General features: G+C 44.7%; 1 protein-coding gene across 4 annotated transcripts in view; it reads right to left on the bottom strand.

Annotated features, from left to right (window-relative positions):
- Positions 1–14,176, bottom strand: part of tnrc18 (trinucleotide repeat containing 18) — a 45,167-nt gene that overhangs the window by 19,177 nt on the left and 11,814 nt on the right. For 2 of the 4 annotated variants that reach the window (XM_058654401.1, XM_058654402.1), the window contains exons 3-10: positions 10,119–10,259; positions 7,553–7,657; positions 5,386–7,236; positions 2,809–2,896; positions 2,431–2,642; positions 1,327–1,473; positions 892–1,079; positions 82–496 (exon numbers count right to left, since the gene is read on the bottom strand). In XM_058654401.1, coding sequence (XP_058510384.1) covers positions 82–496; positions 892–1,079; positions 1,327–1,473; positions 2,431–2,642; positions 2,809–2,896; positions 5,386–7,236; positions 7,553–7,657; positions 10,119–10,259 — 3,147 coding nt within the window. The remainder of the gene's footprint in view (positions 1–81; positions 497–891; positions 1,080–1,326; positions 1,474–2,430; positions 2,643–2,808; positions 2,897–5,385; positions 7,237–7,552; positions 7,658–10,118; positions 10,260–14,176) is intronic. The other 2 variants (XM_058654404.1, XM_058654405.1) reach the window with 1 other exon arrangement.

The raw sequence follows: 14,176 nt of genomic DNA, 5'->3' as shown, positions 1-14,176 counted from the left end.
AGTTATTTATCCAATACCAATTTGTTCACACTACTGAAACCATCCATCTTATCTACCCGGCAAAGCTTGTAAAAGACTCACCAGAGTAGATGCCCTGAAAGGGAGCAGAGCCTGGCCTATGTCCCTCCCTCTGACTCCTCCGCCCCATCTCCTCCACCTCGGCTGTTTCCTGTTTAGGCTGCCGTGGTGAGGACGGGGGTGGCAAGGCTGAGCGGGGGGAAGGCGGGTGAGGCAGGGGCATTGGTGAGTGCACCAACACCCTCTGCCCTCCTTCCTCTGACTTAAGGGTGGTCACCGGTGAGGGGAGCGGAGGCAGCGAGGTGAGGGAAGATGTCGACGGGGTTGGTGAGCGAGAGGGAGGGGGAGGTTTGCGAAGGTGCAGAACGGGCGAAGGAGAAGGGGAAGATATTGAGGAAGGTCTTGGTTTGGGCTCTGTGTTCCGCTTGTCTGGTTTGTCTTCTATTTCAGGTCGGTGCTCACTGGCCTTTAACCGCTCCTGTAACATTAGAGGGGAAAGAGCTTTGTATGCAGTACATGTGCAGCGCTGCACTGTTCAGAGTGAGCCAGTGAAGAAGAATGAACTTCCTCCAAACACTACTACTATTATCATTATTCTGAAAATGTTGACACAGCGACGTATGAGCCGCGTAATGTTTGAGCTACACACAAAAAAACCATGATTTGATTGGTACAGTTACAAAACGTGATGTAAACCTGCCAACGCTGAGCTGATAGTTGGACATTTCTCTTCTGCTGTATCTGCTGTATCAATGTGAGCCAAGCGAGGCAACAAGAAAAAAGAAGAAAAAATTCCAACACTTGATGCCACTCCGCTCAAGTGAGTGAGAAATGTTACGGTGGATGTTGACGAGTGTTTTCGTGTCCACTTACGACGAGCTGTGCGCTCCTCTGCAACTCCAGGACCTGTGCGGTGTGCTGCTGGATCATGAGGAGCTCCTGTTGTCGCAGCATCTGGTGCTGGGAGAGGAGCTGGAGTTGGGCCGCGTGTTGCAGCGAGCTGCCTGTACCATATACCCCTGACCACACCGGGGCTCCACGCTCCAGTACATCGCCTCCTGCTGAGCGATGAAGAAAGCCAATTAGGAAGAGGACAATAATCACTGCACTCTCTTTTTAGAGCTGTAAAGCAGCAGAGAGCAAAAGACACTCATACCTGATACTACATTGCCATAAGTCACCTGACAATAGTCAGAAGCTTGTGTAAAGCTCATAAATCTTTGATGCAACAAATTCATCTTTTGTATAAGTGACAGAATTAGCAAAACAACATCACACACACACACACACACAGAGCAGTTTTCATACCATAGTGGGACAGGTGTTCAGTAGGGATGACTATTAGCTGTCCAGACTGTGGGTCCCTGGCAAACTGGTAGGAAGGGGGTAAGGAACCTTGTAGAGAGGGTGGGTAGCCTGGGGGGAGAGTCTGGTGCAGTGAGGAGGGTCCAAGGCCTGAGTGAAACAGAAGGGAGTGAAAATGGTGAGAAATTGAGAGAGAAAATGGTGAAGACAGAGAAAGTGTAAAGGGGGAAGAAGGCCAGGGTAAAACCAACATTTACACTGCAACATTCTTCATCCAGTAATCACAGTGACACCATGATAAACGAGCTGCATATAAAAGCACACACTGAATTTACGGGGGATTTTGTCTTTTTTTGGCCATAAGTGGCGACAGAGAGCTGTGGAGTATGTGTGTGTGGGTTTGTGCACTCCGCTGTGTTTTTTTTGTGTAACCCGTGTGCTGCCATGATTTTAGATGGCATGTGGAAGCTCATGTAAGTATGTGGACGCTGATGCTGTTATTTCTGGAGAGAGTGATGGAGAAGGAGGCCTGGAATGTCCTGCAAAGATCAGGAATGTTTGTGGCACTTGACCTGCGGAGGCCGTCGCTGGACACTTGACAAATAGAAAACACCTCCCATCTCTGCTGCACCAATCAGAAAAGCCTGAAGAATTTTGCCTTAATACATTTTTTTTTGTATATTGCAATGTTCTGTGTCAGTCATACATGCAGTGTGCAGTATGATTTGAATGGCAAGAGCATTCATCCCGAGAAGCTTCCGTGAAAATCAAACCTCTTCGAATGTGGTTTGAATCAGATTTAAGAAAATCAGATTTCATGTGTTTTATTTTGCTGCCCCAGACTTTTCAAAACAAATCTGGATCAAATTTCAACATGAAAAAATAAAAGACAAATTCTGATGCTCTGATGCTTTTTGAAGAATTGAAAAAAGTTTCATTACAAACACTTCGAGTAGTTTGCTCTTGTACAAATCTGTCAATCTTAATGTGCATGGAAGATAATCTATCTCCAAGACCAGAAACATTTGGTAGCTTGATGACACAATTCTGTAATGTAACTGTGACAATACACGGAACCAGTCGTATTTATTATGTGTCTCCACATACTGTAGGGTGTGCTGGATAGCCAGACTGGAGGGGCTCCAGGCCGGGGCATCCAAGGGTGAGAGGTCAGAGTTGAGGGGTCTGGGGGCCAACGCCCTGCCCCTGTCACCATAAGGTTGGGGGTCATGAGGCTGGGTGTCATCATACTGGGTGTCAGGCCGCCAGACAAAGGAGCAGGGTGCATCTGAGAAAACTCTGCCAGCTCTTTGGGCTCTCTGTGTGGAAACACGGCACAGTGTTGTGTGTTCACAAGACCAAATGTTGACTGTTACAAACCAAGCTTGTGTTTTGTTTAGTTTTTTTGGCCAAAGTTAAACTGTGACACTAAAGTGAGTTGATTAATAAAAAAAACAACAGGTGTAGTCCGTAAGACCGACTTACCGAAGCACTTTCTCCTGCTCACGCTCAAGCCGGCTGGCCAACAATCTGTCATCGTGGTGATGAGCGCGCTCCTCCCCCCGCTCCTCGTCTGTGACAGGTTTCGGGCACAAAAGGGAGAAAAAGATTAGATAGTGATGTTTAGAGGCTGCTCTTGTTACACTCAGTGACTCTATGTACAAACAACTGGCTGCATGGCTGGTGGGAAAGGTTCACTTTCTGATGAGAATTTTAATCCCTTAACAAAACCCCATTATTTGTTATAGTTATTATTTGTTATCTGCATATATACACCCTCCTTATTTATTATCAGTGCCGGACAAGGTCAGACTTAGATGGACCATGGGAAGATGGTGTGCACGTAAAAGTGCAGCCTAAACACAGAGTGTGTGCACACACACTTGGAGCGACAGCTCTGGCTCCTACGGGTCAGATCTCATCAGTTATTAGTTTTGTGCCCTGGAAGATGTGCGAACCGCCTTGATAGTCACAGTCAGTCTTAAACCTATGCTGCTTTCTATGACGGCCAGCGGCAAGTGTCAGAGTGAGAGAGGGAGAGAGGGAGAGAGGGGTAAAGCAGCAGCGCTGAACCAAGCCTTCCAGAATAAACATGAGGATCTTCCCCTCGCACTCTCTCCATTCAACCCTCTTCCATCTCATCAACTCTGACTGAAGGTCCCTAAGCAGCAGAGAGGTTTTATACAAGTGTGCAGAATCCTTCAGTTCTGCTCTAGATATGTGGCGTAAGTGTGTGTGTGTGTGTTACAGTCTTTGCGCGACAGGGCTTACCAATTCATTGTTTTACAGTCAAACTTTCACTTTGATACAATGCAATTAGTAAATCACACTGGCTGCAATTTAGTCCTATTTTTAAATTGTTCCATGTTCTACGCTCCATATATTTTTCCCCAAATCGCTTCGCTCTTGTGTTTATAAAAAGAGACTTAAACAATCTCTGACATGCTCTCTGGGAAAGGTTTCATGACTGTTACCAAGGTTACAGAGAGCCTGTCCCACATGTTATCCTTCCTGCATCAGAAAACCAGTGATTAGTGCAGCACACACACAGACACCTCTCTCTTTCCCCTCTCTTCTCCATCTTACACTCTTAACTTCTCTACTTCCTGACATACCTCTTCTCTTCCCGTCTATCAACCCATCGATCACGTCCATCTGTTATCGCTAGTCTTATCTCCCAACTCCTTCCTGCTTCCCTCCATCTATTATCCATCTATCCCTTCATTCATCCATCTATTTGTGCTTTTTGGAGCTCCTCTAAGCGCGAGGGACTGATGCTATTAAACAAATCACTCTGCTTGAGCAAGGAAATGAATAAACCCTCAACAGGGATGACAAACGAACATCTACAGTACTACACAATTCCTCATGCACACACAGAAACCGTCACTCTCAAAACTGATCTATTGCTTAGCAACGCATCTATGGTCTTATTGTAATTCAAGGCTTGTTCATTGCTTTTAGCTTCACTGTGTAATGACACGTTTAATGCAGAGAGGCTGGAGGAGAAGGAGGCCTGAAGTGAGGCAAGGAGGGAGGAACTCCTTCTCAGAGAAAGGAGGGAGATGTTATAGGAAAATGTACAAGAGACGCAGGGTGGAACACGGGCACAACTGTAAGGGGAAAAAATATGGAATTGAGAGAAAACTTAAAAATAACTTGTTGTGGGGGCACCGTCACTGAATGACCCTGATGTCCAAGAACAAGGAGAGAGCTACGGCAGGAATTGCTCTATGCAGCACAGAGCAGAGTGACTTACCAAACTTTAACAAAAAGTATTCCATGACACGATAAGTAAAAAACCTGTTTTAACTGCATTATGCATGAACATCTAACATCAAACAATCTAAGAGTCAAAAGCAGAGGAAATATGATTTTCAACTACCACATTACTCACAGAATGATCTGCGTTCCCTACAGTAACAATCTATGAGGCCACAGCAGAGTCAAGAGCACATGTTTCTAATACACAGGGTTGCACAAAAACAACTCTTTAAAAACTAGTATCAATACCAACAGTGGCCTCCTCCGTAATATTAACAGACAATGTTATTAAACGGGATGACAATTATTAGCGTTTGAAAGTGTAATGGTTCTCTTAATTGAAGCAGAAAAAAAGTTAACCAAAAACAAACTGAACTTTACCAACTCAACACAAAAATATGATGATATAATAAGTCACCAGGAGAACATACAATATAATTGACACTGTACATTTTTGCACCATATCAGAAGACTTAAAATGTATACTGTTAGTGATGTTATATATATATAAAAAAAATGGATGTATTCTTTTGGTTTCCTCCTGAAAGCCAAACTGGAATTAACACTATATTGAATAGCCACCAGGGGGTGACTGCACTATTTGAAAAAATAACTTAATTTAAAAAACCCCTATTCTAACATTCCACACTACAAAATAAGTCAATAAAGTATGTATGATTCGTGCTGATATCGTATCGGCCAATACTCAAGGTTGCAATATTGGTATCGTATCGGAAGTGAAAAAGTTGTATCGGGATATCCCTAGAAAACAATGCAGTATCAACTTCACATAATTACCTTTAATAGCAGTTTGCAGTAGGGGCCGTTGTGAGTCTGAGGATCCACTTGTTGGTTTGGTGTTGCTCCCACTGTCTCTCTGCCGAGCCACTGCTACAGCAATGCCAACCGGAGGGTGACGCACCTCGCCTTCTGCCTCGCGGCCAAATGAGCGGGCACTGTCCGGCCGCTCCTGCTCTCTCTTGAGCTGAGGAGGAACCCTTAATGCCCCTGAAACACTCGCTCCAACCACTAACCTTTCCCTGTCCCTTTCTCTCTCCCTCTCCCTCTCCCTCTCTCTCTCTTTCTCCCTCTCCAGTTCTCTTTCAGCATTCATGCGAATGCTACCCAGACCTCCGAATGGCACTCTGCTATCTGTGGCATGCCTGGACGAGCCAGGACCTTCAGAAGCAAAGTTTCCGCTGTATTTGATCAGACTCTGCATGGCTGAAACCTCGGAGGGGTCCGAGCCAGCTGCCCCACCTCGCTCTCCACCATTGGACCCTCCCACTAGTGAGCCTCCAGTTCGGTAGAGAGCCGACGGGTCCAGGTAACGTCTCTGACTCCCCTCCTCCCCCGCACGCCCGTGTCCGTGTTGTGAAGTGTGCGTCTGTGGAGAATGGCTGCGGGAGTGTGTGTTGCTGTTGGGCCGGTGAGTTGCATGAGGGGAATGGGAAATCTGTGTTTGTGGAGACTGGCTGTGCGGTGAGGAGAGTCTGTGTCCGTGTTGGGCTGCCAGAGCAGCCATGTGAGTCGTGGCATAGTTAGCCAGCGGGCTGATGTTATTCCACTTAGGCTCCGCCCCTGCTCGTTCCATACCCATCCGAACAGAGTGCTTGTCTCTGCTTTCTGGGCTGAACCTTGATTGACTGGACGAGTACAATGTGTCCTGACCTCGCTTTCCAATTGAACCATTGGAACAAATTATAGAACCTTCCTCTCTTTGATTGCTTGAATCGCCGGACTGGGAGAGTCGAGGATGATCCATCAGGCTCCTTTCAGGAAACCTATAGTTCTCCCTCTCCCTCTCCCTGTCTCTCTCCCGTTCCCTGTCTCTCTCCCTTTCCCGCTCCCTGTCTCTCTCCCGTTCCCGCTCCCTGTCTCTTTGTTTGTCACTGTTTTTGTTGTCACGGGCCTGTGAGGCAATTTGGATGGGCCCAGCCCGCTCGTCGTAAACCTCCACAGAAGGCACATATGTCGGTGCAATGACTCGCTGCTCTCTCATAGACTCTCTGGATGTGGAAGGGTGGGGGAGACCAGCAACGGAGGGCTGGAGCACAGGGGGGAGGACATAGGACATGTGGAGAGCCCCCGCTGATGTGGCCTCCGAGTCATTCCGTCTCAGTCTGTCCAATTGGGAGTTTGAGTTATTTGAGTTGTGGTTGTGATGGGGTCGAGAGATGCCCTCTTCATCACGCACCCCCCTGTCAGTTTCTGGTCCATGGAACCTGCCCACACCTCCCCCTGAGGGGAAGGAGGGCTGTGGAGGTGAGGGCCTGGGTCTTGTCTCCACTGTGCAGGGCTGAGAATGTGATTTCTGCTGGTGGAGGAGAGGATGAAAAGGCCAACTTTCTCTTTCCGAGTCCCGGTCCCTTTCTTTCTCTCGGTCCCGATCGCCACTTCTCGCCCGGCGGTCCTCTTCGCTCCTCCCTTCTTGTGTCAGGTCGACGACACTGTGAGGCCGCTGCTCCTCTCTTGTCCTCTCGCGCTCCCTGTCCCTCTCTCTCTCCCTCTCCCTCTCTCCCCGGTAGGGCCGGTCCCTACCGCAATCCCGGGACGTCCTCTGAGGGGGTGTTGAGCTGGACGGGGCGGTTGGGTGTGCAGACGGAGGATGGAGAGACTGGCTTAAAGAGGCGGGCAGGAAAAAACCCTCTGCAACATACAAAAAACAAGAAACACAAGTCTAAAAGATGCTGTTGAAGTGAACATAAAAACTGACTTTGCACAACACAGTGAGATCTGCAACATCCATATTCAGAGAGAAGGAAAAGAGGACTCCACATCACAGTTTAACACCGTTTCTGGCAGCCCCACAACTATCTGCAGATCTCCTCTCTAAAATGGAATGGCTGTGGAACACCAATCCTATTACTACTGATTTACTTCGAGGACAGGACAGGATATGTACTCTTAAAACAAATTCAGCCATTTGTTTCCACACCGTTTGTTTTCGGAGACAAAAACTGACCTTTATGTGAGTCATAGAGAGGGTGCTGGGAGAGCGAGGGGGGGTCGAGGTGCCCCAGCGACAGGTAGGGGCTGGAGTACAGGCTGCTCGGCAGCGGAGGGTAACCTGAAAACACACAAAACACAGCATGTCACACAGTGCAGATTAAACAAATACATCCGTAATGTAAATATCAAGGCCACCGTGACCTTTTTACGGCTGCTACTTGCAGAAAGGGATGTATTAAAGTATAACCTCCACTGTATCGATAATGCATTCACGTTGTTTTGAAATAATCAGACAAACTAGTTTCTGGCTGAAAATATTCTCATAATGCTTTGTTAATCAAAAAAATGTATGCAAAAGATGTAGATAAAATGTATTTTTTTCTTTTAAATTGTAGTAATGTGATATCAGGTTGCATTCTTTTAGTCTGTCCATGGAGGGCAGATCAGCTAGTTAAGTAACCCTGACAATAGAGCAGGGTATTAGGGGATGTTGTTTGAATGATTTAACTCTTAAAAGTCCCATTTTAAAAACGAAAAGCACACTTTTTAATAGCATAACCTTTCTAACAAGTATTTATTTTGTTCATGAGTGTTGGGAAAGAGTCTGCCCGTCAGTCAGCCAACAGCTGCTCTCAGAGACCAGATCTTAATATAGACAAAGCTGCACATTCTGGTGTAGTGCTCTGGAAGTCTGTGTTAAGGCTGAGCTGGCTGCAACTCTGACGCTGGACTGTGACACCGTGTTGGGCCTGAGGTTTTTTTTTATTTTTTTTATTTTTTTTTTTTAAAGAAGAGTGCCACCCAGAGAGAGTGAGACATTCCCTGTTCCCACACTCTGGCCATTCCCAGAAGTATCAAAGACACCGCCGCTGTTCCAGCGCTAAGTGTTGAGGAGCAAGGCCGACTTATAAATCCTCTCCGTTCTGAGAGGCAGAAATTGAGATGGCCGGAGAAGGCGGGAGTTTGAGTGTCAGTGGTTAGAGGAAAGCGTAGGGAGACAGAAATATAAGCAGAATGGGGTGATGAGAGTAAAGGAATGAGGGATAAGTTTCTTGAATAAGCTTCCTTTAACCACAAGCTCACCTTGATCCGTTATAGCTTTGATACTGGGTTCCTGTGCAGATACAATGCATCTCAGGCTTATCTGCAATAGCTGCTGCCCAGAAATGACTCCGGCTTTTGTAACTATAACAGCCACTAAATCCAAACACCAGTTATTAACAAGCTCTTTATGGCTGTGAAGGATTCTAGTCATATCAGAGCAAGCCAAGTCAATGACTGCCTGAGTCAGTAGGAGCTTTTAGCTTCCTTAGTGTTATATACTCAAGCGTCAACTCTGGCTCAACATCAAGCTTGTGGAGTCCATGCATTCTTTGTCCCTCCTTTCTCTGGCTTCATCTACACTCAAGCGGGGTTTGTCTTGGCAACGGCTGACACTCGGCACATGGGCAACTGTGTCTGACCAGTGTAAAAGTAGAATTTAAAAATGCCCTGCGTACAAATTGCATAGTAAAGCGTCTATGTGCATGTGTGTGTGTGTGCTGCTCAGTGCTCAGGGCAGAGCAGATACAGTGGAGTGGATCAAATGATGCAACATAATAAAATATGACAGCAAGAGCTTGTGGAAAGAGCCAAGATCAGCTCTGATCCAATACTTGAGAGCAGGACCAAGAAATCCTGAATTTTATTCAGCTATGGACGTTTATCCCAGCTACAATCATGTGCCAGTGCTGCACCCTTGAACTGTCACTGAATGCAAGAAAGTAAACTCAAGACAAAATCAAAGTAAAAAAAAAAAAAATAAGAACTTCGAAACACATGTAATCTGATTTGCTGTTTGTAGAGCACTGAACAAAGGCCGTCACATAAGCCACGCTTTAAAAATGAATCCATTTGTCCTTTCTCCCTTTACATTGCCAAAACACACTGTGAAACATAGCTCCTCCTATTTGACCCTCTACCCCAGTGAGATTTGATAAGGAGTCACAAAGCAACACAAGGGTGTGAAGAGGAGGAGGAGGAGGAGGAGGAGGGAACAGAGACTTGATCACATACTGAACTGGCCTTGAAAAACAACTCCGAAACAAAAGGAGAGGCCAAAAATAGAAAGATAATGTTTGTACATCGATTCCCATAATATGTACATGACTGCAAAACTGTGTTCATCAGCTACGTCCAAATAGAGATGCAGTAGGAAAGTGGGGCAGGAGAGCCACAGACAGATGGAGCAACAAAACACATGCTGGACAAGAAGTTCAAAATAGGAACAAGAGAGACAAAGACGGATTACAGCAACACCTGGCAGGTGAAAGTTAGAGACTGGTTGCGGACACAGGAAGTAAGACGCATTTAGGACAGAGCCAGGAGTGGAGCAACCAGCAGGGAGACAGAAATGGAACAGGATCTCACGGGTGTAAGTGATGAGAAACAGAAGAGGAACAAGCCTCCTGGGCATTGAACACGAGCGGACAGTGAGACATGTCACGTGAAATGTGATGTCACGTGTCTCCAAGCATTTCCATTATGTACCGAGACTGGAAAAAACAGAGAGAGAAACTAATGTTTGTCGGCAAATTTACCTTCATGAGCGTGTGATGCCCAGAGCTGAGCCATCTGCAGACTGCTGGGATTGGCTGATCTGTAAGCAGGGTCAGAGGTCAGGGGGGAGGGGCCTGGATAACCTGACAGGAAGGGACTAGAGCCTGTCGGGAAGGCATCACCTAGTAAAAAAAAAAGAAAGAACAAAGACAGACTGTCAGTCATCCTTGCACCACAAGAACCAAACTAATAAGCGACAAAGACGATCAATTTCCACTGTACTGTACTCGCTGTGTGTGTATGAGCAGAATCGATACATGCTGATGTTAGTATGCTGAAGCAGTCTATTGTAATCACATTATTACTGAGCCACCATGCACTCCATTTCAACAAGACAGACCACAGACAGACTACACTCCACAGAAGAAAGACAGTTAATGTAGCCACCAATGAAAACCACAATCATCACAACAGCAGTGGAGCATCCTGTGGTGGAATATTGAGGAAACTTCCTCTGGTAGGAAAGATATTAGAGGTGTCGCCTCCACACTCACACAGGGATAATCTACCACCCAATCTGACATATTCCCATCGACAGCGATCAAAAATGGTCAGGTGTTTTTACTTTTAGAAACATTTACTTTCTTTGTGACAGAAGAGAAGCAGAAAATCGTCCTCACTGAAAGCTCAAACATGTTTTATTTCTATTAAAAATCACAACACAAACTCTTGGAAGTGTATACAACATTGAACCTCAGAGGAATGTTTCTGCGTTTGTTGTTTTCTGTCCGTAAAATGTTTAAAACCACAATGCAATAACAATATAAACATTTTTTTTTCTGCGATTACCTTTGCAGCCATGTCGCACAGCCCTACCCACACACACACACACACACACACACACACACACACACACACACACACAGAAATACAACCATGTTGTGTAACATTTAGTTTGGAGAAGAGAAAAAAAAGAAAGAGTAGAGCTGTAATAAGTCTGTGGAAATGTGTTGTTTTGAGCCAAAGAAAGCTAATATTTTATCATCCCTGACTGAAAGTAGATTCCAATTAGATCAGAAATATGTGAAGCCTGCAGCTGATAAAGTTTTCTGTATGATTCAATTATACACCGTGAGGAGTGTTGGGGTAAGGCTTGAACCAAAGCTTTGGCAGATGCAGGTGAACAAGACAGTAAAAATCTGTGACTGTTCACCACACCTTTGGAACACGTGTACACCAGAACACTCCGTAAAACTGATACCAGGAACACGACCGATGGGAACACTTGAATTTAATCAGCCGACGCTTTAATTAAATTCGGATTAAAATCATTCCATCATGTGAGTGCTGGTTGGCACTAACTTTATTATGATTAAAAAAAAAAAAACACACCACTAATACGGCGGCTATGTATACAGCTAAATTTAATTTAAACAAAGATCCATACTACACAAAGTGACACGTGTTTACAAAAAGCGCGTTGACGTCACGCGCCATCAAATCCACTTCCATCGCTTTAACATTGACAGAGTAAATCCTCATAAAACCCGTCATATCTCGAGATGATACCGCTATCGATTGTTTTGATTAGATTCAGACTGCTGCATGTGTGCACCGTTGACCATTACTAGAATCTGAACCTTTGAACCATTACTGCCTCTTTCAATCACAAGCGTCTAAGAGCTGGAAAAGGCTTCATGTTTAGCTGAGGTCCACACACACACACACACACACACACACACACACACACCCATTAGTGAACACACTGCACAACCATTACCCTGATAAAACTAACCATGTGTGTAGGGGAAAGAGTGCTGTGTGTGTGTGTGAGGGGGAAGGGGCTCAGTGTGTGTGATTCTGCATTATTCCTGTGGGAATCTGAGAGACATGCTGTGCTTGCTGAGTTTCCTGTGCATCTAAATCAGTACATTAAAATTGCAGTCTGTCTCTATCACACACACACACACACACACACACACACACATAGAGGATTTAAAAAAATAAAAATAAAAAAAAATTAATAGAAAATGCAGCCTTCCAATTAATCACAAACAAGGGACATAATGCAGTTGCTTTGGAAAAACTACTGTGGAAGTGGATCTTTCCAGACCAGGTCCCCCATTAAACAGAGATTAATTAACGTCCACCATCTTTGTACACGCTTGTAATTGAGTTTGTGTGCGTGTGTCTCTGCACTGCACATGTGTGTACTGAGGGCCTCTGTGTGTGTGTGTGTGTGTGTGTGTGGCAGCACTGCATCGTGTTATGATCATTGACACGTGCAACAGTTCCGTGTGAGTTTGCAGTGAATGCCCTTTGAGTCAGAGACACTGCAGGGAGCTACGTACACACACTGCATTGACTTCCATTCATTTGCACACACTACACACAAACTATAACCACTAAATTTGACCAGAACCGGTTAACGCCTGACCCTGACGTTAACCCAACGGCCTCATTAGGACCAGGTTTTGGACATAAAGTGAGACAGAGGTTCAGAGTACGGCAGAAATGATTGTGAGAGTGAGAGTGAGAGTGAGAGTGAAAGAGAGAGATAGAGAGAGAGGTCAATGTGTATGCCAGAAGAAGTCCTAAAGAGGTGACAAATACAAGTTCACATGTTCAGTTAGTCCAAGTTTGAAAACTCTTTTCCTGTGTGAAGAGCGGCACAGCGACATGATTTTACTCTGTCCCCGTGTGTGTGTGTGTGTGTGTGCCTCTCAAAAGAGAACTTACTATCTATGCGTTATAATGTGGTGTAATGATTAAAAGTATTTAGATTTTTATATTATTATATTTTAAGAATGATTTAATAAGCTACTGGGCCGTTTATCCCATTACATAAATGTAAATGTATAATTACAGTACAGACTAAGAAAAGGTTAGTCAGTTACTTGTTGTTGTTTTGACTGCCATGACGCCCCGGCCACTTGCTATGATAGATGCAAGAAGCTTTTAACACTTAATCTTACAGTTCACTGCGGCCACACTTTTATATATATTTTTTTTTAAAACTGGAACCATCAAAAAAATGATTTGTAGATGGATTAGTTGTAATAAATGATAACTGTCGTAGCCTAGTCTCTTTGAGAAATGACCTACAGTTCCTGCCACTGCCTTTGAGGGTGGGCAAACGTTTACATTAATCTTTCTGGACAGAATCACATTCACGATCCACAATCTGAATCACTTCTCTCTCCCCACAGATGTAGCTGAACGTGTGTGGTCATGCGATTCATTGTTTAACAGCTAGCACTGGCCTTTCCGATCTTGTGTTTACATCCCATTTATGTTCTAGACTGACATTTATCACTATAGTCAGATCTCCAAGGCTGTATAAAAGAACAAGGCCAAACAATGTACCAAACTGCCATTTCATTTGGAATAATGTTTAATATGTACACATTTAATTAATTAAAATCTATATGATTTTTTATGAGAATTTGTTATTTGCCAAATTAACATTGTCCACCTCTGACTGCCTCACAATAACAGCATCTCATGACGATTTATCTGTGTAAATGTCTTTTTTTTTTTGTTTGTTTGTTACAAGGCCACCAAATATAGCTTGATTCACATCCAGGATCTTGTGACTTTTATTGAATGCGAGGATATAAATTAAACTATGATGAACAACCTGCCCACCCTTCACTCCAGTGTTTGCATATGTGTCAGACCCCATGACTGCAATGTTGTTTTAACAGATCACTCTCACCTAAATTCCATTTTTTAACAGTTACCTCATGTGTGAGGAACAGAACCACACGCACGCACACACACACACACACACACACACACACACACACACACACTAGGGGACGGATCAATCTCTGTCATCACAACCGCCTGAAGGTTTTTTATCCATGTGTGCATGCACCTTCAACATACACTTCATGCCAGCGATCAGGAAACAAGCACAATCCTAAATTCCAATTTCCCCTTCCTGAACAGTGCAGTGGAGGGAAAAGAGGGAGGAGGAGAACGAGGGAAAACATTTGCACTCCTTGTTCCAGAAACAACATCCAAATGGTAGCTGAGAGGGAAATGTTTCTTTAAATGTTTTGAAACAACCCTTTCATTACCTCCCTCTTTTTTT

Source organism: Solea solea, chromosome 16 (assembly GCF_958295425.1).
Source record: "Solea solea chromosome 16, fSolSol10.1, whole genome shotgun sequence".
NCBI classification, from domain to species: domain Eukaryota; kingdom Metazoa; phylum Chordata; class Actinopteri; order Pleuronectiformes; family Soleidae; genus Solea; species Solea solea.
This window is presented reverse-complemented; position numbering and strand designations above follow the sequence as displayed.